This window comes from Oncorhynchus kisutch, linkage group LG25 (genome assembly GCF_002021735.2).
Source record: "Oncorhynchus kisutch isolate 150728-3 linkage group LG25, Okis_V2, whole genome shotgun sequence".
Taxonomy (NCBI): Eukaryota; Metazoa; Chordata; class Actinopteri; order Salmoniformes; family Salmonidae; genus Oncorhynchus; species Oncorhynchus kisutch.
In genome coordinates, this window is record NC_034198.2 from 21570276 (window position 1) to 21597673 (window position 27398).

Consider the following 27398-nt stretch of genomic DNA (forward strand, 5'->3'; position numbering starts at 1 on the left):
GTGTGTGTGTGTGTGTGTGTGTGTGTGTGTGTGTGTGTGTTTGTGTCTGTCTGTCTGTCTGTCTGTCTGTATTTGACAGTGTGTGGTACAAATCTATGAAGTCTACTTTCCTCAATCCAGTGTCCCCCTCTCCAGAGATGATGATACACACACACACACACACACACACACACACACACACACACACACACACACACACACACACACACACACACACACACACACACACACACACACACACACACACACACACACACACACACACACACACACACACACACACACACACACACACACACACACACACACACACACACACACACATACACACACACACACACACACACACAGACACAGACACACAGACAGGCAGGCAGCAAATCCACTGCTCCAAGGCCATATGTGACACGGGTCTTATTGAATATCGTCATAAAACTCTGACCCCCAATCAGCCTCTCACACAAGCACTTTAATATTAAATAATGAGAGTTGGGTAGGTGTTCTCTGCTATAGTTCAGGCCCTGGGGGCTAGAGGTACAATATATTGCCTGTCTTTTTCTTGACCTAGAGATGTGGTAATGAACCGAAGCCAAGGAATGCCCACAGGAAGTGGACATTGTCTCAGATTTAGTCACTAATCACTGGAGAAAATACTTATTCAATGTGAGCAGAGTGTCAGCATTTTGAATGGGCCTGCCCATTTTGTCTGGCGATCTGTGAGGATAAATATGTCGTATATTTAAAAAAAACATGATAAAATTAACATACACAGGAGAAGACATTTTGAATGAATCATCTTTGACTTCTACACCATCTAGTGAATCTAGTAAATTGAAAACACTTAAGTTTATACAACTGGCACTGAAGTGACCTCACTGTGTTGTGAATTAGTTTAAACATGCCCCTATGTCAGATCCCCAGTGTTCTGCTTCATCCACTGAATGACCTAGGGGGCTCCCTCTCTCCTTTCCTCCTCTCTCCTCACTTAGATGGAAATGAAGTGGCGGATAGCTGATCAGGCACCATGTCTCCCTCCTAAGAGAGAACAATAGAGAGGCCATCCCATCCAGACCATAGAACGTTAGTCTGAGGCATCACCTTCCATCCACTAGACCAGAGGAGATCTGACTCCCTCTCCAAGGAACATTGAACATCTGTTAAGTGGCATTGGATCTAATTTACTTTTTGGAGGGTGACCAGTTTTGAAAGGGGAGAGGGAAAGGGGGTGAGGGAGCCCCTTGTTCCCTCTGAGCAGTGCAGGGGGTTTGTAGTGGGCAGAGTACAGGACAGGTGGTGAGCGTAGGCTTCGGAAACATCCATATAATCACAGGCTGAACACAGAGACGGAGGATAGTAATAATAGGTACTATAGGGAAGTGAAGCCACTCAACCGTTCTAATGAACAGACATTGTCCTCCTAGCTTACACACACACACACACACACACACACACACACACACACACACACACACACACACACACACACACACACACACACACACACACACACACACACACACACACACACACACACACACACACACACACACACACACACACACACACACAAGGCAATCTGTCTCTGGGCATTAGTTTTGCTGTAGTTTCAGATGGAGAGGGCAGAGATCTTTAAAATGCACTGAAGAGGTCAGAGGTCACTCATGAATATCCACTCAGGGGTAAGCTTCATTTACCGTTAATGACTCTCCCTGAGGGCGAGCTGGCTGCTCCACTCTCTCTCTCTCCCTGCTTCATCTCATCAAGGTTTGAATCAGCTTTTATCATCAATTAACTCAGATCCTCCTCTTGTCTGATGATCTGTTGATCCCTGTGCTGATATTTCTCCGTAGCTCTTACTTCCTCTTTCTCATGTCATTGATTCCTCTTTTAACGGTCAGTGAAGTAACCAGGCAGGCTGATATCATGGTCATGAAACCCCAATGTCCACTGCTCAACATATGGACAAATCAATGAGAGGCCTTTTCATTAGACAAGCTGTCATCAGGGAGCCAATAACAGCGGAAATGGCAACGGCAGTGCAGGATTCAGTTGTTTCTTTCTTGGTTGATTTATAATTACAGCAGATGTTTGACTGACTTTCTGCTTTTGATCAGCTAATTATAAAGGAAACACGGGTGCTAAATAATATTCTGTTGCATGAAGGAATGTGATCTTAAGTTTCCACCAGCCTTAATGTTGTAATTATAGACTGGAGTCTTCAATGGAGAGAAGGAACCCTCATAATAAACACATCATCAGAGAGACATATTTGTTTGACATCTGCTCAGACTGCCATGTTCTTGCATCTGGAAGGGTACACGTCTTGAGGCCAGTTTCGATCTGGCCTACTTGTCTGGGTGCTCTGAATGTGGCTCTTCTTGTCCATAGTACATTTGACCTGTGTCTTAAAACACTTCACACATTGGCCATAACTAACCATAAACACCTCCAAAAGAGATAGAATACCTGACATGTTTACAATGTGGTATGTGTTTAGGATAGAGAGGATGTCGAACATATCCATTATAGTACAGGTATGTCTGTCTGACGGGGACTACTCATGACACTGCACAGATGTTAAAGAGCAACAGTTGACTCAGAAACACTGTACATCTAATTAGCATGATCCTTAAAATGAAATGTAGTTGACCTCATGTCCTGTATTCTATTCATTTCTACGACATGTACAGTGGGGCAAAAAATAATTTGCAAATAAATTCATAAAAAATCCTACAATGTGATTTTCTGGATATTTTTCTTCTCATTTTGTCTGTCATAGTTGAAGTGTACCTATGATGAAAATTACAGGCCTCTCTCATCTTTTTAAGTGGGAGAACTTGCACAATTGGTGGCTGACTAAATACTGTTTTGCCCCACTGTATGTTCCTGTAGCACATGTGGAAACCGGTGAAAGAATACCAGAATGCTTTACAGTAATGTTCAACAGCCTACACAAAAATATCACATTCAGCCATAATATATTAGAAAAATTTATCTCCCTCCAATTCCTAACCCTCAATATTTCAGACAATTAATCAGACTGCATAGTCCAGAACATTCTCAAGATATTTGTCACTTCCTCCCTGTCTCTCTGAGAATAGCCTGGCCCGTAGAGGGTATATGGGTCAGAGAGGTGACTTGATGGTGGAATGCACTCTCCCCATGAACTCCAGGCTCCAGGGTCACCAGGGCCAGATCAGACTCCCACAGAGAGGGCTCTATCCTGGACCAGGAGAGACCGAGGAGTGGGCAGATGCTCTAGTCAGTTGAGGGGTGAAGAGTGAAGACTGTGTATGGCAACTCAACCAGGGAAAAATAATAGATTTGACCTATAGTATGTGGACACAATGATATATGCCCCTATATTGAAGGCTGCTATAGATGGTGAATACTGTTATTGAGATGAGTTTAATTAACATGAATTTCCATGACTGAACAAACCCTAAACAAACCTCTAGTCCAGTACCTGTCTTGGTGACGGTGACATGAATTTTGACCAGTTGGTCACAGTTTGGAACCATTGGGCTGGCATTGTAGTGGCCTCTGAACAGTAATAATAGTCTTGCCAAATGCCCCTTCCTGCTACAACAGCTGCTCTAGAAGACTGATGTAAGCTAAACAGTGTCCATAACAGGCAGGCAGGCACTCCGGAAGTGAAGAATGAGGATTGGATTAGCAGCCCTTTGTGATGTCTGCCACCTATTACAATTCATACGAATTTCCAACAGAGGAGGACAGCATTCTTCTGTCTGTTCCTTATAATGTCTTGTGTTGAGGCAGAGTGTCCATGGCAGGCAGACAGGCAGGCTGGCCTGAATTGGCAGCTACTTGACCTCCACTGCAGCTACTTGACCTCCACTGCAATGGTCACTAATCACTTTCATCTGAGGTGATCTGAGGGCTGGGGTGACTTCCAGGCTCCAGCATTATTCGTGTTGGCTTAATCCCTGGAACATGGGCCTTATTCACAGACTATGGCTAAACAGTAGTTAGGCGTTCACAGGGAACACTAGTGAGATGTATGGGGAGAGGTGTATGAGGAGACATCTCAGGACCTGCCTATAAAAGCGTGCTCTACGTACCTTGCGTTGAGCCTGTCTGGCTGTTTGCATATTAATATGTCCGAGCCTCAATGCAATGTATCCAGTCAACTGGTGAATAGATGGCTATCTGCTTTCAGGGCTCTAGTACTGAAACATAAAGGGAGCTTTTAGCTGGGGGAACTCTCAAATACATTCCCCTTTTTCTCTTCTCTCCTCTTTCATGAATGGAATCCTCTGACCTTCAACATTCTATACCCAAAGAGCAACAAGCCACTATTGTTGCTGGTTTTAGTTGTTGTATTGTTATCATTATTTTTTTTTTACCTTGTTCCCCTCTTGTTCATTCCCCCTCTTCATCCCCCACTTTTACATTGTTGAACCTTGGCCTGCCCATTCTAATCACCAGGCTCTCCTTTTTAGTACAACCAATGATCGAAAAGGGGATTGTCAAGGCAATTTTATCATGTATCAGATACCTTAAATCCAGTAAATTCACAGTGTTATGAGATAACTAGATTATAGAAATAGAGGGACTGATGGCAATGAAATGAACATAGTGTTCACAGTGTAGTATGACGTTGTGTACATCAGTGGAGGCTGCTGAGGGGAGGAATGTTCATAATAATGGCTGGAACAGAATTAATGGAATGTTATCAAACACATGAAAACCTGTCACACCCTGATCAGTTTTCACCTGTCCTTGTTATTGTCTCCACCCCCTCCAGGTGTCGCTTGTTATCCCTGGTGTATTTATCCTTGTGTTTTCTGTCTCTCTGTGCCAGTTCATCTTGTATGTTCCAAGACAACCAGCTTGTTTTTCCCATGCGCCTGCCTGTTCTATTCTCTTTACTAGTCCTCCCGGTTTTGACCATTGCCAGTTTTCTGGACTCTGTACCCGCCTGCCTGACCATTCTGCCTGCCCTGACCTCGAACCTGCCTGCCACGCTGTACCTCCCGGACTCTGAACTGGATTTGACTTTATGCCTGTCCACGACCATTCTCTTGCCTACCCCTTTTGGATATAATAAATATCAAAGACTCAAACCATCTGCCTCCCATGTCTGCATCTGGGTCTCGCCTTGTGCCCTTATAAAAACCATGTGTTTGATACCATTCCATTCACTTCATTCCAGCCATTATTATGAGCAGGACTCCCCTAAGCAGCCTCCACTGGTGTACATACTGTACAGTATGTGGGTTGTGTTAATTCTGTGTCTATATCTTGTCAGTATATTCTGTTTATTGTGGTAGCACTATTTCACTGAGTCAAATTCCTGTACATGCAAATGTATTTGTTGAATAAAGGTGATTCTGATTGAAATAAGTTCTTCATGACTCCATAAATTAGACACCAAATGAATGAAGTATAAACCACAAACAGTCAGTAAGTATATTCGTATGTAGGCCAGTAGAGATAAGGCTCCAAATCACAGGACAAAATCATATCCTCATACATTTCTACTTAGGCCCTACATCGATTAGATGTGTATGAGCGATAAATCACAAGTTAAATAATACTTTACAAATGTGTGACAGCGTCCTGTGTCCGACCCTGGCCTAAATCACTGTGACAAGGGGACATGGTACGTATAAGCACATATTCCATAGTCTATAAACTAAACAGGCAGTTATTGATTCAGCTCCCTTCAGCCCGGGTCCCGGAGGTTGAGCTTGCAATATTAACGGATCCTCTAAAATAAGGAGTATATCCCAAATGGCATCCTATCCCCTATATAGTGCACTACTTTTGGCCAGAGCCCATATAGTGCACTATATTGGGAAGCACCCAGGGAGTACGGCTGGGCCTGGGCGGCTCCACTGGCCAACGCCGTAGCACTGGGGTGGTCAGCAGTTTATGGAGGCGAGGCATACAGGTCAACAGAGCGTCAGGGGTCAAAGATTGCCATCCCAAAGGTCTCCAATGACCCCGGCCAATTGATTGCTTACACATGAGAAAGCTTCCTTGCTGCGTTAACTTCAAATTTTGCCCTGGAGGCTACAGGGCCGTATGACCACCACCTACAGGGCCGTATGACCACCACCTACAGGGCCGTATGACCACCACCTACAGGGCCGTATGACCACCACCTACAGGGCCGTATGACCACCACCTACAGGGCCGTATGACCACCACCTACACACACCACCCTATCATGGCCTTTTTTGCCTTTACCTCCCTTCTCACCTCATTTGCTCACATTGTATATAGACTTGTTTATACTGCATTATTGACTGTATGTTTGTTTTTACTCCATGTGTAACTCTGTGTCGTTTTATCTGTCGAACTGCTTTGCTTTATCTTGGCCAGGTCGCAATTGTAAATGAGAACTTGTTCTCAACTTGCCTACCTGGTTAAATAAAGGTAAAATTAAAATTAAAATAAATAAATAAATCGGCCTTCCCTCTCTGTGGTCTGGTGTGACTGAACAGTGTATCATATGGTGTGGATATTTCATCGAAAGGCATTTCATACTGAAATGTTGATTTATATGATGATAAAAGGATGTCTATTTTAGAATAAAGGCTTTAGTAATATCAGCATCTTTAAATACAAAAGTAGTAGATAAAACATCTCAAACATTGTCATTTTAATAAATTATGCTTCCAGAAATGTACAGTCAAGGAGGGGTACAGTTTATGAGTTTGGTATGAAACAAACAATGAAGAAAGATAAGGGATACAGATATAGCATATACCACAATTCTCAATAGCATAACACTTGCAACATAAATAATAGCAATTTTACAGCACACAGAGTAAATCAGTAATATATTTTGTTAACAAAAAAATAGTACATAGTCCAGCATTTATACCAGCAATAGTCTTCTGCATTGTTAAAAATAATGTCACCTAAACATCTTTGAGATTGCATTTTCAAACATGAGAATGGGATAACAGTAAAAATGATCTGTCATTAACAAAATTATTTTAGAAATGCACTTGTTTTATTGTAGTCTAGTTTATTGAAATAGTATTAGCATATTTGGGATGAATATTTGGCTCGTGGAGCAGTTTTGTCAGAATATCAATTTTTTATTACATTGCAGCGACACAACAATCATACTAGGAAAATCACATCTGTTTATACAAGGAGATTTAAACCCTCTCTTTAAAAACCAAAATATACTAGTCTGTCTGTTTCCACCAGTCCCAGCCGAAGTCACGAGGACCTTTCATTTGGCAAAACCTCAGGTTAAGTGGACATTACAAGGCCTGTAGATCCTCTGGAGACACATGTCTATGCTCTATCCCATCCCATTTCCATCAGTCCCAGCCAAAGTCATGGCCTGTCATTTGGTAAAACTTCATGTTGAATGGCCTATAGAACTCCCTGAGCCTGAGCAGCACCTCTGGAGAGATCTGTGGATGAGGCCTTCCCTTAGACTTCCCCAGACAGCGTGGCCTGCTGCTCCCCTCAGGCTTCTTCAGGCAGGGGAAACCCTTGGTCTGGTTGAAGTAGAAGTGTTTGTCCGTGACCAACCTCTTCAGCCCCAGGAAGTCCTGCACCCTGCCCATCTCCCCGGCCGGGTCCGTCACCAGCCGCTCCCCGCTGACGAAGAGGAACTTCGAGAGGGGGAAGTAGCGCAGCCAGTTCTCCAGGTGCTTGGCGTAGATCCCGATGCGCACGGCGCTCCAGGAGGTGTCGATGAGGCCCGTGGTGGAGTTCCGGAAGGTCAGGCTCTGGAAAGACGGAAGGCCGGGTTGTTTGGACAGCGTCTGGGTGTAGTCGGACACGGCCCGGGTCACGGGGTCTCGGACCACCACGATCAGCTTGGTATGACGACTCAGGGCGAAGAGACGCCGAGGAGCCTCCTTGGTGACGAAGTAGCTTGGTGTCTTCTCCATGGTGATCTGGCTTTCCAACGTCCGGGGCATCAAGTTTCTGAGAGGAGAGGAGAGGAGAGAAGAGGAAAGATTTGATTAGTGGTTCCCAAACATTTGGTAAACTGACATACTAACAGCTTCTGGGAATGCAACAAACTTTAAGACCTTTGGAACCTGGTTTGTGTGTCATAAACACGACCAGATCTGTTTCCACATGTTTAATATTGCAACATTTTATGGAATATGGATATTCCATGCGTCATTGGAGGGTTCCAACAGTCCCCTTTGATGCTCCCCAGCCTTGAGGGCTTCTGATTTAGCTTTGTAATTAGTTGGTTAGGTCTGTGATTACATCAATATAAACATCTACATTAGACGCTGGCCTCGCTGAAATGCATGTCAGATGGAGAGGAAGTCAATGAGTGGGTGCTTAAGGGAAACCACAAAACCATAATAACCAGTGAAAAGTCATTTCCACAGGACTTCCTCCTCCTTCACAAGCCTGTCAGAGCATCTCTGAGAGCTAGGCTGAGAGCTAGGCTGAGAGGTAGGCTGAGAGGTAGGCTGAGAGCTGGGCTGAGAGGTAGGCTGAGAGCTGGGCTGAGAGCTAGGCTGAGAGCTAGGCTGAGAGCTAGGCTGAGAGCTAGGCTGAGAGGTAGGCTGAGAGCTGGGCTGAGAGCTGGGCTGAGCCCAGGCTGCCTGGACAAATAACAGTGCATTCGAAAAGTATTCTTACCCCTTGACTTTTTCCACATTTTGTTACGTTATGTTTTTTTTTAATCCCTCATCAATCTACACACAATATCCCATAATGACAAAGCGAAAACAGGTTTTTAGAATGATTTACAGAAGTATTCAGACCCTTTGTTATGAGACTCGAAATTGAGCTCAGGTGAATCCTGTTTCCATTGATCATCCTTGAGATGTGTCTACAACTTGACTGGAGTCCACCTGTGGTAAATTAAATTGATTGGACATGATTTGGAAAGTCATCATTGAGGGAAAGATTAACGGAGCAAAGTACAGAGAGATCCTTGATGAAAACCTGCTCTAGAGCGCTCAGGACCTCAGACTGGGGCGAAGGTTCACCTTCCAACAGGATAATGACCCTAAGCACACAGCCAAGACAATGCAGAAGTGGCTTCAGGACAAGACTCTGAATGTCCTTGAGTGTCCCAGTCAGAGCCTGGACTTGAACCCAGGCTCAAGTCCAGGCTCTGACTGGGCCACTCAAGGACATTCAGAGTCTTGTCCTGAAGCCACTTCTGCATTGTCTTGGCTGTTCGAACATCTCTGGGGAGTCTTGAAAATAACTGTGCAGCGAGGCTCCCCATCCAACCTGACAGAGTTTGAGAAGAATGGGAGAAACTCGCCAAATACAAGTGTGTTAAGCTTGTAGCCAAGAAGACTCTAGGCTGTAATCAACAAAGTATTGAGTAAAGGGTCTGAATATTTTGTATTTTTAATACATTTGCAAAAATGTCTAAAAACTTGATTTTGCTTTGCCATTGTGGGGTATTGTGGGGTATTGTGGGGTATTGTGGGGTATTGTGGGGTATTGTGTGTAGATTGATGAGGGGGAAACAACTATATAATCAATTTAAGAATAAAGTTGTAATGCAACAAAATGTGGAAAAAGTCAAGGGGTCTGAATACTTTCCGAATGCACTGTATACCATACCATGCACTGCCTATCGTATACCACGGACACTGCAATAAACTCCCCAACAGACCAGCACCAGTCTGACTCTACTTTAGCCAACAAATGAGAAATAGACCTGCACCCAGATTAGCAGTAAAGAATCTGATGATGAGCTAAAGAGATGAAAGACAGTTAATAGTCTTCAAATTGTTTTATTTAAATTTTATTGAACCATTATTTAACCTTTAAAAACATGTCCTTTAGCAGCTGGAACCTAATGTTGGAACACTATTTAAAGTGGAATCCCAGAAGTTCCATTTTAGAATCCTAAGGACACAAAACAGGAATCCTTCCAACTCTCCTCAGAAAAGGACCACCTTCATTTAATTTAAAATGAGGGGATTCAAATCTCACGGCGGGTTTATGTTTTAGAAATCCAAGCATGAAGGAACGTTCCAACTCCTCAGAAAATCCCTCATTTAATTTCCACGGATGGTTCCCCCCGTAGCATAGCCATGTGGTAGAGACTGAGGTTGAGTCTCAAATGGCATCCTATTCACTATAGTACGGTGCACTAGGGCTCTGAACGGAATTTGTGCAATCTATAAGGAATAGGGTGCCATTTGAGACGCATTCCAAAAGCTGTCATCAACGTGGTTGGTCTCTGGTCTCTAAATGCAGGGCTCTGGCCTGAGCTGTGTGGGGAACATACTCCTCTCTGATCCAAATCTGACATCCCCACCACGAATGTGCCATGAAGCTAATCCTGAAAACATGGCTTATGTTTTTACAACAGACCGCCTCTTTTTTTTTTACTACAGACTGGGTATGAGTGGATATGAGGATCAGGTATACAGACAACACTCATACCACAGTAACGGAATCTGTTAGGTGTTAGGTTTTTAGAGAGGATCTACCTCAATTGGATCTCCTGGTTCAATAAGTAAGAGTAATAAATAAGTAAGAGAAAAAGGAAATCCTGTAGATAACGTTCCATTGGCTCACCCCAACTAGGCCTATAGCATGTTGATATTAATATTACAATGTAAGAGGTCAAATAGTAACACAGAAAACCTCCTTTCAAGAGCAACAACTCCACTGGGATTCAGCTTTAGAGGGACATATCTCTACACATTCTCTCCTGTCTTCCTCTGTTCTGAACAACTCCCACGGTGGCTGATCAGTTACATAGGACAGCATTGTGCTATAATTCTATCACTTCATAACTCTGTTCATTTCAAGATATAAAGGAGACCCTTTTCTTTACAACTACCACTACAACTAAATAATTATACTTATTTAATTTGATACTTCTTTTGCTCTCTTTTGCTCTCTCTAATTATTTTGGCCTGCCATACGGAGGTGACAGTCTGTTTGTGTAGTGTGTACTCAACAGCAACTGAATGTTTAATTCTGACCAAACAGGCTAATGGCATCCATGCTGGACTGTCCCGGCTTCCATTGCCATCATGTTTAAATTCTTTATTTAAATGTTTTATTTATTTAACTAGGTAAGTCAGTTAAGAACAAATTCTTATTTACAAGGATGGCCTACCCCGGGCCAAACCCAGACGACGCTGGGCCAATTGTGTGCCGCCCTATGGGACTCCCAAACACAGCCAGTTGTGATACATCGAACCAGGGTCTGTAGTGACGCCTCTAGCACTGAGATGCAGTGTCTTAGACCACCGCGCCACCCGGGAACCCCCAAAACACTGTCCTGTAATCACGAAACTCTCTGGCTACAACACAAACCCAAGTGGGAGGGAGGGAGAGACACACATTAACCTAGCCAGCCTTATCTCACAGTATTAAAGTGAGACCCATATACTAGAGTATATACCTATTCAACTGCTGTTGTGGTTCTTTGTCAAATGTTGTTGCTCTCTGTATGGTTTCCAACGGCAGCCAGATTAGCGGAGACTAGCTAAGTGATCTGCTGTTTGTTTTAATCACACCTTAGCCTAGTGGTAGCACTGTTAGCATCTGGAGCAAGAATGCAGGTCAGAGGGTCCACAGATGTGTGTTTATCTCTATAGACCTGCTGTACTCACCGTCTGGGTGGCCCTCAGCTCTATTAGGCCCTGTTGTAAAATACCTCAGGTTGATAGGCTACTGTTTATGACCGTATTGTAGGGACTGAACTAAGTACACCAACCTGAGTGTGTGTCAATGTCATCTCAAAAACAAGGGGAAAAGACAAGCTACACACTAATTGTGGAAACTATAATGTTGACAAATATTGACTTGATCGTTTTTGTACTAAGTAGGTGAGCTCGCTCGTAAAACGCAGCATCTGGGCATTAGCATGCGTGTGTGTGTAGGGGCGTCATGCATCTCCAACATCTGAGGGAGCACAAAGTACGTGTGGATGGCTGTGGGGTGGAAGAGAATTTTAGCATTTTTCAAACACCTCAAACAGATTGACACACGCACACGCACGCACACCCACACACACGCGCACATGCACACACACACACACACACACACACACACACACACACACACACACACACACACACACACACACACACACACACACACACACACACACACACACACACACACACACACACACACACACAAAGTGCTCCAACCTGGGCTTCTAACTCTTATTTGCCTTCCCAGTGTTAGCTCTCCTCTCCCCTGTGTGTCATACAGTAAGAACCCATGTGTGTAAACATAGGACAGGAGCTTTGATTTAAAAGTTGGCCACACTCTCAGAAGAACACACCTAGACACACCCACCCACCCACCCAACGCACACACAAACACAAACATATGGGCATGCACGCACACACCCTTATGCCCTTATGCAGGAGCAGCAAACACTCTGCACTGTTACCAGCAGGACAGGCTGAGGTTCTCTGTGTGTGTGTCTGTGTCTGTCTCTGTGTGTGTCTGTGTGAATGCTCATGCATGCAAATGTTTGTACCAGCATGAGCGCGTGTGTGAAATGCAGTAGAAGATATAAAGAGTTGTTGCTGGGTAGGAAGGGTTTTCCCTGTTGGTCCCCGGACTCAGACCCTGTATGCTGTGATCTATCTTGACTCTGTGTAACTTTACTCTGTGACCCCCGCCAGACCCCTCTGGGAGAGGACTTTGTCCTTTCCACCCTGAAGGTCAGAAGCAGACACTTGTGATTCAGTGTGTGAGACCATCGGGCCCACGGGGGATGCTTATAACGCAAGATGTCTTCAGCTCAGCATCTCTCTCTCCCTCTCTCTACTTGTTTTATCAGGGATACTTCCATAGGACATTGCAAGTTACATTATGAGTACACACAGTGTGCAGGAATGTTGAGAAGACATTTTGTCAACCAATTCCCATCACTGGGGGACTGCATTTCTGTCACTACAAGTTAAATGTCATCTGGAGGCTTAAACACAGGGCATGTTGCCTCTGAGAGCTGAGACATGCCTTTGACTCTTTGTCCCCTGCGTTAGACTCAGTACTCTGCAGAGAGAGAGGCTTGTCATTCCTGGGAGAAGAAAATGGAGGCCTCAGGAGTTAGTGAAGAGTAATTAGAAGTCAAAGTCAGCAGGAAACAACAAAGAGACCAATAAAATGTGTGTGTGTGTGTGTGTGTTTGTGTGTGTGTGTGTGTGTGTGTGCTCGCGCGGTACAGTAGCATAGCATAGTAGAGTCTAATGTTGTAACGTACACACCAAGGCTGTCGGACTACACTCCCACGCTGGTTTCATACAGCAGCCAGAGAGTGGTGAGAGTTCTATTTGTTGAGGAGGTTTAGGCCTACATCAGTGAGGTAGGTCGGTAAGAAAGACCTAAAGAATGTGTCTACGAGGGGGAAAAGTGAACATGACTGTTAATACAGAGATTATTACAGCAGGCAACTTTGAGAAGAGTCAGTGGGAAGCGGTCTCACAGTTTCCTCGGGAGAGATAATGACAGTGTAGAGAGAGACAGAAAGAGAGAGAGAGATGACAGTGTAGAGAGACAGAAAGAGAGAGAGACAGAGAGAGAGAGACAGAGACAGAGCGAGAGAGACAGACAGACAGAGACAGACAGAGAGAGAGAGAGAGAGAGAGAGAGAGAGAGAGAGACAGACAGACAGACAGACAGACAGACAGACAGACAGACAGACAGACAGACAGACAGACAGACAGACAGACAGACAGACAGACAGACAGACAGACAGACAGACAGACAGACAGACAGACAGACAGACAGACAGACAGACAGACAGACAGACAGACAGACAGACAGACAGACAGACAGAAAGGGGGAAACAGCTCAAGCCTCCAGACTGTCTACTGCAGGATAAAGCCTGACATTCCAACTCCAGAATTAAAAAGAGAGAGAGAATTGGAGAGATAATAGGGTGAGAGAGCAAGAGACGGGAGACTATGTGTGAGAGAGAAAGACAGAAAAAAAGTGTGTTCCTTGCTGTAATTGCACCCCTCCGTCTTATCGAATGGGAAAATCAGCCTGTGTTCCTGCCTGGCCCACAGTGGGTTAGCTGTTAGCTGTGCAACTTTATCAGTGGGTGACCATGGGCCAGGGGCCCACACCCTGAGATGAACAGATGAACAGACAGACAAGAGGAGGAGGAAGAGAGAGATGGACAGATAACTGGAGGGTCTCTTCCTTCCTCCTTCCTCCCTCAGCCTGTGTAGTTGTGTAGTTACTGTAATAATTAGATTGGTTAACTTACTTAGAGGGTTTCAGTGTGAAAGCATGCACTGCACTGTAGTCATTCTTTACAAAGAACTACAGAAACCCTGTTTTTAAGAGAACCTCCACCTTTAAAACAGTACTGTACTTCTTGTTCTGAATGAATATTTCACAAGGGCTTCTAATGATTCTCTGAGCCAGGTTGAAGTGTGTTTTTCTGTGCACTTCATAAAAGAAAAGCCCTTTGAACCAAAGTTAAACATTATCATCTAATACTATACATCAAATCAAATCACATTTTATTGGTCACATACACAGGGTTAGCAGATGTTAATGCGAGTGTAGAGAAATGCTTGTGCTTCTAGTTCCGAACATGCAGTAATATCTAACAAGTAATCTAACAATTTCACAACAACTACCTTATACACAGAAGTGTAAAGGAATGAATAGAATATGTACATATAAATATATGGATGAGTGATGGCCGAACGGCATAGGCAAGATGCAGTAAGTGGTATAAAGTACAGTTTATACATATGAGATGAGTAATGGGTATGTAAACATTATATAAAAGTGGCATTGTTTAAAGTGACTAGTGATACATTTACTACATCCAATTTTTTATTCTTAAGTGGCTAGAGATTTGAGTCAGTATGTTGGCAGCAGCCCCTCAATGTTAGTGATGGCTGTTTAACAGTCTGATGACCTTGAGATAGAAGCTGTTTTTCAGTCTCTCAGTACCCTCTGGAGAGCCTTACGGTTGTGGGCGGGGCAGTTGCCATACCAGGCGGTGATACAGCCCGACAGGATGCTCTCGATTGTGCATCTGTAAAAGTTTGAGTGTTTTTGGTGACAAGCCACATTTTTTCAGCTTCCTGAGGTTGAAGAGACGCTGTTGCTGTTGTGACTTCTTCACCACGCTGTCAGTGTGGGTGGACCATTTCAGTTTGTCCGTGATGTGTACGCCAAGGAACTTAAAACTTTCCACCTTCTCCACTACTGTCCCGTCGATGTGGATAGGGGGGTGCTCCCTCTGCTGTTTCCTGAAGTCCACGATCATCTCCTTTGTTTTGTTTACGTTGAGCGTGAGGTTATTTTCCTGACACCAAACTCTGAGGGCCCTCACCTCCTCCCTGTAGGCCATCTCGTCAATGTTGGTAATCAAGCCTACCACTGTAGTGTCATCTGTAAACTTGATGATTGAGTTGGAGGTGTGCATGGCCACGCAGTCATGAGTGAACAGGGAATTCAGGAGAGGGCTGAGAACACAGTGTTGAGGATCAGCGAAGTGGAGATGTTGTTACCTACCCTCACCACCTGGGGGCATCCTGTCAGAAAGTCCAGGACCCAGTTGCACAGGGTGTGGTCGGGAACCAGGGTCTCAAGCTTAATGACGAGTTTGGAGGGTACTATGGTGTTAAATGCTGAGCTGTAGTCGATGAACAACGTTCTTACACAGGTATTCCTCTTGTCCAGATGGGTTAGGGCAGTGTGCAGTGTGACTGCGATTGCGTCGTCTGTGGACCTATTGGGGCAGTAAGCAAATTGGAGTGGGTCTAGGGTGTCAGGTAGGGTGGAGGTGATATGTTCCTTGACTAGTCTCTCAAAGCACTTCATGATGACGGAATTGAGTGCTACGGGCGATAGTAGTTTAGCTCAGTTACCTTAGCTTTCTTGGGAACAGGAACAATAGTGGCCCTCTTGAAGCATGTGGGAACAGCAGACTGGGATAGGGATTGATTGAATATGTCCATAAACACACCAGCCAGCTGGTCTGCGCAGGCTCTGAGGACGCAGCTAGGGATGCCGTCTGGGCCAGCAGCCTTGCGAGAATTAACAAGTTTAAATGTTTTACTCACGTTGGCTGCGGTGAAGGAAAGCCCGCAGGTTTTGGTAGCGGGCCGTGTCGGTGGCACTGTATATTCCTCAAAGTGAGCAAAGAAGCTGTTCAGTTTGTCTGGGAGCAAGACATTGGGGACCGCGACGGGGTCCACGTGCCAGTCCACGTGATCGAAGCAATCTTGAAGCGTGGAATCAGATTGGTCAGATCAGAGTTGAACAGACCTGAGCACGGCGTTTCCTGTTTTAGTTTCTGTCTATGAGAGGGAGCAACAACATGTAGTCGTGGTCTGATGTGCCGAAAGGAGAGCGAGAGAGGGCTTTGTATGCGTCGATGAAGTTAGAGTAACAATGATCCAGGATGTTGCCAGCCCGGGTCGCGCATTCGATATGCTGATAAAAATTAGGGAGCCTTGTTTTCAGATTAGCCTTCTAAAAATCCCCAGTTACAATAAATGCAGCCTTGGGATATGTGGTTTCTAGTTTACATTGAGTCCAATGAAGTTATTTCAGGGCCGTCGAGGTGTCCGCTTGGTGGGGATATACACGACTGTGATAATAATCAAAGAGAATTCTAGGTCAGGTGAACAAAAGGACTTGAGTTCCTGTATGTTGTTATGATCACACCATGACTCATTAATCATAAGGCATACACCCCCACACTTCTTACCAGAGAGATGTTTGTTTCTGTCGGCGCGATGCGTGAAGAAACCAGGTGGCTGTACCGACTCTGATGACGTATCCTGAGTGAGCCATGTTTCCGTGAAGCAGAGAATGTTGCTTTCTCTGATATCTCTCTGGAAGGCAACCCTTGCTCGGATTTTGTTGTCAAGAGACTGGACATTGGCTAGTAATATACTCGGGAGCGGTGGGCGATGTGCCCGTCTACGGAGCCTGACCAGAAGACCGCTCCGTCTACCCCTTCTGCGGCGTCGTTGTTTTGGGTCGCCTGCTGGGATCCAATCCATTGTCCTGGGTGGTGGACCAAACAGAGGATCCGATTCGGGAAAGTCGCATTCCTGGTCATAATGTTGGTAAGTTGACTTTGCTCTTATATCCAATAGTTCCTCCCGGCTGTATGTAATAAGACTTCAGATTTCCTGGGGTAACAGTGTTAGAAATAATACATTAAAAAACTAAATATTGCAGTTTCCGAAGAACGCGAAGCGAGGCAGCCATCTCTGTCGGCAATGGAGGTGGATAGCAGGAGGTTGGTGGCACCTTAATTGGGGAGGATGGGCTTGTGGTAATGGCTGGAGCGGAATTGGTGGAATGGTATCAAATACATCAAACATATGGTTTCCATGTGTTTGATGCCATTCCATTTGATCCGTTCCAGCCATTATAATGAGCCGTCCTCCCCTCAGCAGCCTCCACTGCTATACATCATGCTGCATTCCTCTTTCCCCAGCGTCTGCTACCGTAACACTGTTGGTGAGGGAAAAATAATAATAATAATAATAATAATTTTTCCCATGAATTACCTACCTTTTCCAAATGAATTGAAATTACAAGTACACCTCAGAACTCTCTAATGGACTTCAACCATTGGCCATCTGGTGTCTAACCAACTCTAGACCAATGAGAAGACTCAATACTGGACTGCAGTGAATGCCACTTCCTAAATTGTTAAATGTCCCACTCCTTGTGGTTGTAGCCCATCCTTGACTTGTTTTAACTGAGGAATGGGATTACAGTTGGCAGAACACAGGGCCTGCAGCTGCTGGGAAAGATAGTGTTTGTCATTAAGGGGCCAATCCTGACCCAGTAAATTGTGTGTGTGTTTTTGTGTGTAAGAGAAAGAGAGTCTCTAAAATACACAGCACAACAGAGAGAGAGAGTCTCTAAAACACACAGCACAACAGAGAGAGAGTATCTAAAACACACAGCACAACAGAGAAAGAGAGAGAGAGAGAGAGAGAGAGAGAGAGAGAGAGAGAGAGAGAGAGAGAGAGAGAGAGAGAGAGAGAGAGAGCGATGTCGGCATGTGAGAAAGCATTTATTTGGTTTTCAGATTTCTTTTTTTGAACTTCCTAGATAATGTTCACATTCCGAACTGAAAAGGACAGAGTTCTCCTTCAGACAGATTTCTCATTTTAATCAGTCACATTTCCTCACAATTAAACATAACTATTGTCCAGGAAACCAATTTGTGTTACATTATTAAAGACAACCCATAAAATGTTTCCTTATCTGCTTTTCATAACAAAGGAAGGTGTGTTCCTATGATTCCTGTAGCGAGTCTACTCGCTACTCACGCTCTCTCCACTTCACCCTCACCCTTCTGCCCTCCTTACCCTCTTACCCACCCAGCCAGACGGTCAGTCGGTCAGTCAGTTATTAAACAGAGATGGTCAGGCAGGGCAGAAGGCAGAGGCCACGGCTGAGACAACAATACACACTGAGCTGTCAATGATTTACCAGCCTCTCCAGACAGGCTAAAACAGAAGATGGTATGCTGGGTGATGTGGGTAGAGGGTCAACCTAAAGGGTCCTGGGTAAAATTATGCGCCAGACAGCTCCTGGATGAATTATAATCCAAAACTGCCCTTGTTGATAGACTAGAGCAAATAAGCAGACTCTGATTGGGACTGGGCCCTGGTTAAGATAAGTTTAGACAGTTTGAAGTGTAGGGATTCATCCCTTGTGTAACTAAACAGAGCAACTCTGGTGTTGGTGCAAAAACAAAGCTGCCCTTTTCAACTGTCACACTTGTATCACTATCCTACAGTCGCTACAATGACTAGGCCTACTACAGTCTCTGATAACTAAAATGTCATTAGTCCACAAATTTATAATCACAGCTTTACAGAAAACAGAAGACATTTCCCTCTGGTTTTCGGCGCTGACTGGGGGTGTATTATGATTCCAAAAAGGTGTAGTGCTATGTGAGGTTGTTATAGCTGTGACATCCATCTTGCTGTGACAGGGACATGGGAGGATGAGGTCGGGAGGGACGGAGTGGGGGATCATTTTTTACACTCCACCAAACATAAACCCTAATCAGTCACTGTAACCTGGGAGTCGTGTTAGAGACCTGCAGGCTGACAGGAACCCAGGCTACTGGATCAATACTGTCATAGTTCTGTTGCTCTATCTGGTTCAAATTGATTAGTTTATAATGAGGGGAAAGAAGGTAGACTAGTGAAAACATCCCTGGGTTAGTCTTACATTATTATAGTAAATGAGCATCCAAGTAGCCTACATCTGCTAGTTAAAAAATAAACATGCCTTTTTGTCACACTGAGCTTAGAAATCTCCACAACAATATTAATATACAGTATGTGCGAATGCTGCGGAAATTGGTCAACTGTATAGGGAGCACCGTTTTAACTAAGTCCTTTTGAACTAATACATTGCCATGTAGTTCTATTCACTGAGCAAATGATCAGTTAGCTAATCATGTATATAGACCTAATTAGGTTAGGCATCTGGCTATTGAGGACATTGATTTGGAATAGGCAGTCCCTTGTTCTATCACACTAAGAGGGTTGGAAAGGAAGTCCGATGGACTTTTTCATTCGTCCAATACTAAATACTCATATTGTTATCATTTTCACATCTCCTATACATGTCCCTTTATTTCATTAACTATCATCTGATTGGATAGGGCATAACATACGGAAGGTGAAAGATCGTCCAATGACGAGCTGTCAAAATATTGAGTTGGGCGATTAGGTTTTTCTCCAGATTGAAAAGCCATACCCATCCCAAACCGATTGATCAAATCATGTTTGATTATTCAGTTATATTTTCCCCATTTCTTTTTGCATATTGACATCCGTCTTGAAGACATTCCTTTGGTGTCTTGAAAGCATGCCATGCATGTACACCGCCATAGCCTGAAATAATGACACAGACTAGCCGACCAGTGGACCTTGTCAGGGAAACAAAGTCTCCTTTGTTCAGTCCAATTCTATATATTTGATTTATTTCAGAGACACTTTGACCATGAAAGGCCCTCCCAAAATCTTTTCGTTGGGCCAAAGAACTCTCTCTCTCTCTCTCTGTCTCTAACACTACTTCAAAACTTTAAAAATGTGCCTGGGAATTCGGCAGTTAAGAAATAAGAGCTGGACATTCCTGTCTGCATACTGTGACCAATGCTACACTGAATTATGCAAGAAAATATACTTCTGAAGAACCTTGTCCCCCCAATCCCCACACGTTTCAAAGTCTTCACAGTATGTATAGGGTATAAATGTCGGTGGTTGAAGGATCAACGACACCTTGTCAACAAGATTGAATATTCAGCAGTTAAGGAACCTCCCCTGCAGTGCCCTGGTAAAGGTACCAACAGCTGAATCAATAGGAAACTCTAGTTTAACAGATCAATATTGGAAATGACATCTACAGTATGTCTAATGGATATTCATGGTGTCATGAAAAGGTGTGGTTTAATGGTGGATCGCAGAGTAGAATGGGGAGAGGGAGATGTGACACTTGACTGGGTTGGATCTCAAATGCTTAGGCTACTTGCACACACGCAATGGAAACACACACACACACACACACACACACACACACACACACACACACACACACACACACACACACACACACACACACACACACACACACACACACACACACACACACACACACACACACACACACACACAGAGAGAGAGAAAGAGTAGAAAGAGCTAAACCCTTTAAACATGTTCTCTCCCACAAAGCCACATAACCATTTCCAAATGCATCGAGAGGCCAAGTTTTTTCCACATATAAGCATTTCTTCTAAAACAATTTTCCAAATGCTTCTTTTTAACATGTCCATGTGTTTTATTTGGTAACTAACTGAAGACAGAGGACAGTGTTCCTTTTCAAACTCAAAGCAGTGTAACAATACACTTTGAAATTAAGAGCTCTGTCAAATTACATAATGTTTAAGTGATACTTTCAATGTCCAGTCTAAATGCTTTATGCTGCTGTCTTAAATGGTGCCTGGAGTGGTTCCAGTCCAGATATGAATGTATATCCAATGGGTTTTTACTTAATTCTATGTCAATGTGAATAGCAACACTTTATAAAATTGTCCTTATGCCACAGAGTTACTTTATAACTGATTTGGTAACCAGAATATTATTGGTCAGCCGCACACATAAAACAGCGATTGAATTGCCTTGAAAGGTCCGATTCTGTTTCCTATCAGTTACTAGTATAGTTACTGTGTAGTTACACAAGTTATTATACAAGACATCACAATCCCTTGCGTAATACCTTGGTTAAAATCAAAGACCCCATCAATTATGATACAAGGCCTTTCACACAAAGGAGAGAAGAGTGGAGGGAGGTGAGAGGGCGGAGCTGGTAATGATAAGGGATTAGACTGACTGATCTGGGTGCTTTGACACTAGTCTCATTACTCCAACACAGCACTACATACTTCGACTTAGATAAGAACCAATAAACCATCACACACTTAGGCACAGATCTAGGATCAGCTTTCCCTCCCCAAATCCTAACCTTTACCATTAGTGGAAAATACCCAATACTGACTTTAGATCAGAGCCTTGGCTTGGGGCAACTTCACCCTACACTGACAAGCTGGTACTCCACAACGTGATGTCATCTCTGTTTCCCTGAGCTGTCTGAGCTAATGCCTGACCTGTCATTACAGCAGGCCAATCCACACAGTGTTGACAATGCCTGTCGTCAGATTAGGAAAGACTAAAACCACATTTGTGAGACAGAAGAGAGACTAGAGAGCTGCTGTGCAGCTGCAACAAAGCACTACATGGACTGTGACGGTGTTAAAAGATGTGTTAGAAGGTCACTGGTCTCTCAACACCATCAAAGGCTGTAGCCAGTAACTGTTGTAGTGCCACAATGTAGGCTACTACCTAATCATCTGCCTGGCCTCACAAACTACACTGAATAAAAAATATAAACACAAAATGCAACAATTTCTAAGATTTTACTGAGTTACAGTTCATATAAGGAAATCAGTCAATTGAAATAAATTCATTAAACCCTAATCTATGGATTTCACATGACTGGGAATACAGATATGCATCTGTTGGTCACAGACACCTTAAAAAAAGGTAGGGGCGTGGATCCAAAAACAATGCATCGCAACACATCTCCTTCGCGTAGAGTTAATCAGGCTGTTGACTGTGGCCTCTGGAATGTTGTCCCACTCCTCTTCAATGGCTGTGCAAAGTTGCTGGATATTGGCGGGAACTTGAACACGCTGTCGTACACGTCGATCTAGAGCAGTGGTTCCCAAACTTTCATAGTTGAGTACAATCAAACAATCAACCTCCGGGTGTGTATCCCCTCTAGCAATTTCGATGAGGCTCTCTTGTTCAGATATCGGTAAGTGGACTGGAGGCAGGGCATGAAAGGGATAACGAATCCAGTTGTTTGTGTCGCCATTTAAGGAAAGTACCTGCGTAATTGCGCACCTAGCTCACTAAGGTGCTTCGCTATATCACATGTGACATTGTCTGTAAGCTTGAGTTCCTTTACACACAAAAAATCAGACAATGATGGAAAGACCTGTGTGTTGTCCTTGTTAATGCAGACAGAATAGAGCTCCAACTTGTGAAAATTATGGTCAGTTAAGAAAACTTTAAGCTCGTCTCTCAGTTTAAAAGAAAATGTGTCAATACTTTGCCCCTTGATAACCAGTGGACTTCTATGTTGTAAAAGCGTTACATGGTCGCTGCCCATATCATTGCATAATGCAGAAAATACCCAAGAGTTCAGGGGTCTTGCTTTAACAAAGTTAACCATTTTAACTGTAGTGTCCAAAACATCTTTCAAGCTGTCAGGCATTCCCTTGGCAGCAAGAGTCTCTCGGTGGATGCTGCAGTGTACCCAAGTGGTGTTGGGAGCAACTGCTTGCAAGCGTGTTACCACTCCACTATGTCTCCCTGTCATGGCTTTTGCGCCATCAGTACAGATACCAACACATCTTGACCACGAAGTCCATTTGATGTCACAAAGCTGTCCAGTACTTTGTACTGTCCAGTACTTTCCTTGTTTCCAGAGATTTGCAGAAGAGGATGTCTTCCTTAATTGACCCCCCATAAATGTAACAGACATACCATGAGCTGTGCCAGACACGCCAAATCTGTTCACTCATCCAACTGTAATGCATATAATTCACTGGCTATAATTCACTTTCGAAACATCTCCTGCCATGTCACTGATGCATCATGAAAAGTGATGTTTGATGAAGGCATTGTCTGTATAGTTTTGTGGGCCTTTTCCGCCAGGATTCTCCCAGGCATATCCGCAACAGCAGGAAAAATGAAGTACTCTACAATAGTATGGGGATTGCCTGTCCTAGCCACTCAGAAGCTCACGATATGAAACACTTCTGACAGGCCGCCCCCAGGTGGTGAGGGTAGGTAGCAACACATCTGCCACGCTGATCCTTAACACTGGAGCTCCCCAGATGTGCGTGCTCAGTCCCCTCCTGTACTCACTGTTCACCCATAACTGCATGGCCAGGCACGACTCCAACACCATCATCACCGACAACGATGAGAGAGCCTGTAGGGAGGGGGTCAGAGACCTGTCTGGGTGGTGCCAGAATAACAACCTATCCCTCAATGTAACCAAGACTAAGGAGATGATTGTGGACTACAGGAAAAGGAGCACCGAGCACGTCCCCATTTTCATCGACAGGGCTATAGTGGAGCAGGTTGAGAGCTTCAAATTCCTTGGTGTCCACATCAACAACAAACTAGATTGGTCCAAACACACCAATACAGTCGTACGGCCCAGTGTATCCGGTCAACGTACCAGACTGCCCATACGTCTCCTCCCTCCAGTGATGATCCATGGCACGAAGCCTCCAGTGATGATCCATGGCAAGAAGCCTCCAGTGATGATCCATGGCACGAAGCCTCCAGCGACGTCCTCCAGTCCGGAGCCTCCAGCGACGTTCTCCAGTCCGGAGCCTCCAACGACGTTCTCCAGTCCGGAGCCACCAGGGACGTTCTTCAGTCCGGAGCCTCCAGCAACGAAGGTCTCCAGTCCGAAAGCAGTATATCAATTGCGTCAGGCTCATTAGAATCTGCCAGGATTCTGCCAGTCCGTGGTGAGTAATCGCAGTCCTGATGTCCAGAAGTTATTTTCAGTCATAAGAGATGGTAGCGGCAACATTATGTACAAACTAAGTAAAAAAATGAGTTACAAACAACGCAAATAAACAAACAAAAAAACACAATCGGTTGGGAGAACGTAAAACGTCTGCCTTCTTCTCCGGCTTCTTCTCACCAGGTCAAGACCCAGGTGAGAACGAAGAGCTCGCAGATGAGCTTCCCTGAGACGGCTTCTGATAGTTTGTGCAGAAACTCTTTGGTTGTGCAAACCTACAGTTGCATCAACTATCTGGGTGGCTGGTCTTAGACGATCACACAGGTGAAGAAGTAGGATGTGGATGTCCTGGTCTGGCGGGATTGCACATGGTCTGCGGTTGTGAGGTGCTGCCAAATTCTCTAAAACAACGTTGGAGGCGGCTTATGGCAGAGAAATTAACATTCAATTCTCTGGCAGCAGCTCTGGTGGACATCACAATTGCATACTCTCTCAAAACTTGAAATATCTGTGGCATTGTGTTGTGACAAAACTGCACATCTTATAGTGGCCTTTTATTGTCCCCAGCACAAGGTGCACCTGTGTAATGATTATGCTGTTTAATCAGATTCTTGATATGCCACACCTGTCAGGTGGATGGATTCTCTTGGCAAAGGAGAAATGCTCACTAACAGGGATGTAAACAAAGTTGTGCACAACATTTGAGAGAAATAAGCTTTTTGTGCGTATGGAACATGAAACATGGGACCAACATTTTATATGTTGTGTTTTATATTTTTGTTCAATAGATAGTAATTATAGTGAAAAACAGTACAGTCAGGTAACTTGCATTAGACGTATGTTACACTGCCAATGCTTAGGAAGAGTACTGTACATCATTATAGGCATTTTTCTGTGTAATCCTTAGTAAAAAAAAATAATAGGTGTATGCTTGGAGACTTTCATCCCTCCATTGATGCTGTTTCCATTTGTACCCAACGTCTGCAATATTCATGAACAGACTGTATTGATTTCTCCCTCTTCTTGGCTCTGTGTCACATCCTTATGTGCTCTCTTGCCTTCTTCCTAACCAGGTGATATGGGTGACATGTGAGGGCTCCCCAGGGACACACACAGGGACAAACACTTAGAAATGCAGCACATCACGTCAACAAACAGCATTTTATTGGCAGGGAACTGAATACCCCGTCGAACCAAGGGGCTCTGAGAGAGGATCCTTATTTGGCGTTAGGGGATATTAATGAAGTGACACTGAAGTAAGCAGGGGAAGATAGGAGCCTGTTCAGGAGAGTTGATCAATGGCAAAAATAAGGCACCAAAATATACACCTGATATACAGTAAATCCACAGAATATTGTTCTCTTTTGGTGGCTGTGATGACAGGCAGTTTCACACAATATTTTGGGATGAATTATAACTAAATTATGACTTGTGATTTACCAAGCACCTATGTCACAGTGCAATAACATGATTTTACCTGGGTATCAGGTCATCTGCATTGACTGATTCAAGTGAAATATTAGGCTATTTATTATAGAAAATCATATCTCTTTCCATTTTTTGGCCATGTTCAATATGTTTTCACTACTGTAAATGAAAGCATACAAGAAAAAAACAGATTGAATTCAAATTCAAAACAGCCCTTACTCTCCCTTACCTGTACCATTCCAATCCGTTATCATAGAACCTGTCGAAGAAGTGGGGTTCGGCGCCCACAGCTCTGACATCCGGGTGAATGCGCAGAAACTCCAGAAGCGCGCGCGTGCCTCCTTTCTTTACTCCGATGATGATTGCCTGAGGAAAAGTTTTACTACCATAGTTATTGGCTATAGAGATGTTGTTATCCGGTCGCAGTTCGTTATCATTGCCCTGCATGAGTGAGTCAACACTGTCAAAGCCGGGGAGTTCGCGAACAACCGAACCGGGAGAACTGTTCTTGTGCGGGTCGAGCTTTTGTTGCTTCAGTTCATCATTTAGGCCTAAGATTTTGTTGATAAAAGTTGTCTGTTGGTCGTATACAGGTCTAGGTAAGGATTCTCTGTACCCAGAGAGACAGTAAAATAAGTAAGTGAAAATGATGATCATGGTAAGGAAGACGGAAAGTTTGGACTGCGCCTTCAGGTGTCCAAAGTTGAACACAGCTCTCCATTTGCTACATCCCATGAGTCGCTATACTGAGCAGGAGGGTAACACGCAGAAAACATGCCTTTTAAAATTAGATAAGTTCAATGCGTTTTAAAATAAAGATTAGGCCTGGTTTTTCTTTATAAAGTTACCCATAAAAACATCGTTCTTGATGAAGTCGTGCCATTACGCACTTAAAAAAAATCCATGAATATGTTTGATCATCCACTTCATAACACATAACTCTAGTTTAAATAAATATTTGTAGGCCTAACTGTGTCAATGTCAACTTGTCCAAAGTGCACAGTGCTCAGAGAAACGGAGTTTGTCCCCTCTTGCTCCCTGCTCCTCTCCCTTGGCTCGCGCGAAGCCCTCTGGCCCCCATCACCAGACTACAGACACACCCCTTTCCTTCTGGGTGTGAATCCACGCCCTGTTGGTCAAATTCCCTCCTTTACATTTTCAGCCATGATTCTGAAAATAACATGAATAACTGGCACACTGAGATAAATCACAAATAATAATGTGATTGAATAGCTTTTTAAATTACTATGTAGGCTAATTCAAGAATATATAGGTATCTTCCAAGAAATAATCATTTGTTTAGAAATATGGTGTTATGCCATTTAAATGTAAAAAGGATCATTAAAAAATCTCTAGATTTGTCTATGTGAAGTGTTGTTTAAAGCCCTCTGTTTGGGGCTTACTGCGGTCAATGTGTCTGTGTGGACTGTGGGGTAGGGGTTACCCCCTGTCCCCACCCAGGGCTGTAAAAGGGGCTATACCCTATGGAGCCACCTGTCTGTCTGCTAGCCCTCCTTGGCCACACACCCTATGGAGCCAGCCTGCCCAGCCATGACACACAAATGAACCTCTTCCTGCTATAACAGGGCCAGACAGGTGCAGTCAGTGGTCAGCTGGAGGTCTGTGTGTGACCAGCATGCTGTATAAACAAACCTTCTATCTCTCTTCAGGAGACAATGGTGAAAATGCAGACAGACAACCATCAGTTTCTCTCAGGTCAACTTTCTCACGTCAGCGGCCTACAGCCAGAGCAGTGTAGCTAGACTACAAGATGCTGATGATCATACTCGGCAGTAATTTTAATCTGTGGTATTACATATTCTTTCATCAGGTAGAATGCAGTAAGTATTGGAGGAAATCAAAGTACTCGAAACCCAGCCCAGCTGCTGCTGATAAAAGCAACAAGGAAGTAAATGAGTAAAGAAAACAAG

General features: G+C 44.0%; 1 protein-coding gene across 1 annotated transcript; it reads right to left on the reverse strand.

The window, feature by feature from the left end:
- Positions 1-6616: 6616 nt before the first annotated feature.
- Positions 6617-26539, reverse strand: LOC109870378 (heparan sulfate glucosamine 3-O-sulfotransferase 6). The gene is made up of 2 exons (XM_020460867.2): positions 25697-26539; positions 6617-7926 (listed from the first exon to the last, which is right to left on the reverse strand). Exons 1-2 carry the CDS (start codon positions 26200-26202, stop codon positions 7308-7310), a joined length of 1125 nt encoding a protein of 374 aa, XP_020316456.1. The 5' UTR covers positions 26203-26539; the 3' UTR covers positions 6617-7307.
- Between the last annotated feature and the right edge of the window lie 859 nt (positions 26540-27398).

Excerpts from the sequence above, each read along its gene's own strand:
- LOC109870378 (XM_020460867.2), bottom strand. The coding sequence starts at position 26,202 with ATGGGATGTAGCAAATGGAGAGCTGTGTTCAACTTTGGACACCTGAAG. Across the intron at positions 7,927-25,696 it reads AACGGATTGGAATGGTACAG|AAACTTGATGCCCCGGACGT; the intron begins GTAAGGGAGAGT and ends CTCTCCTCTCAG.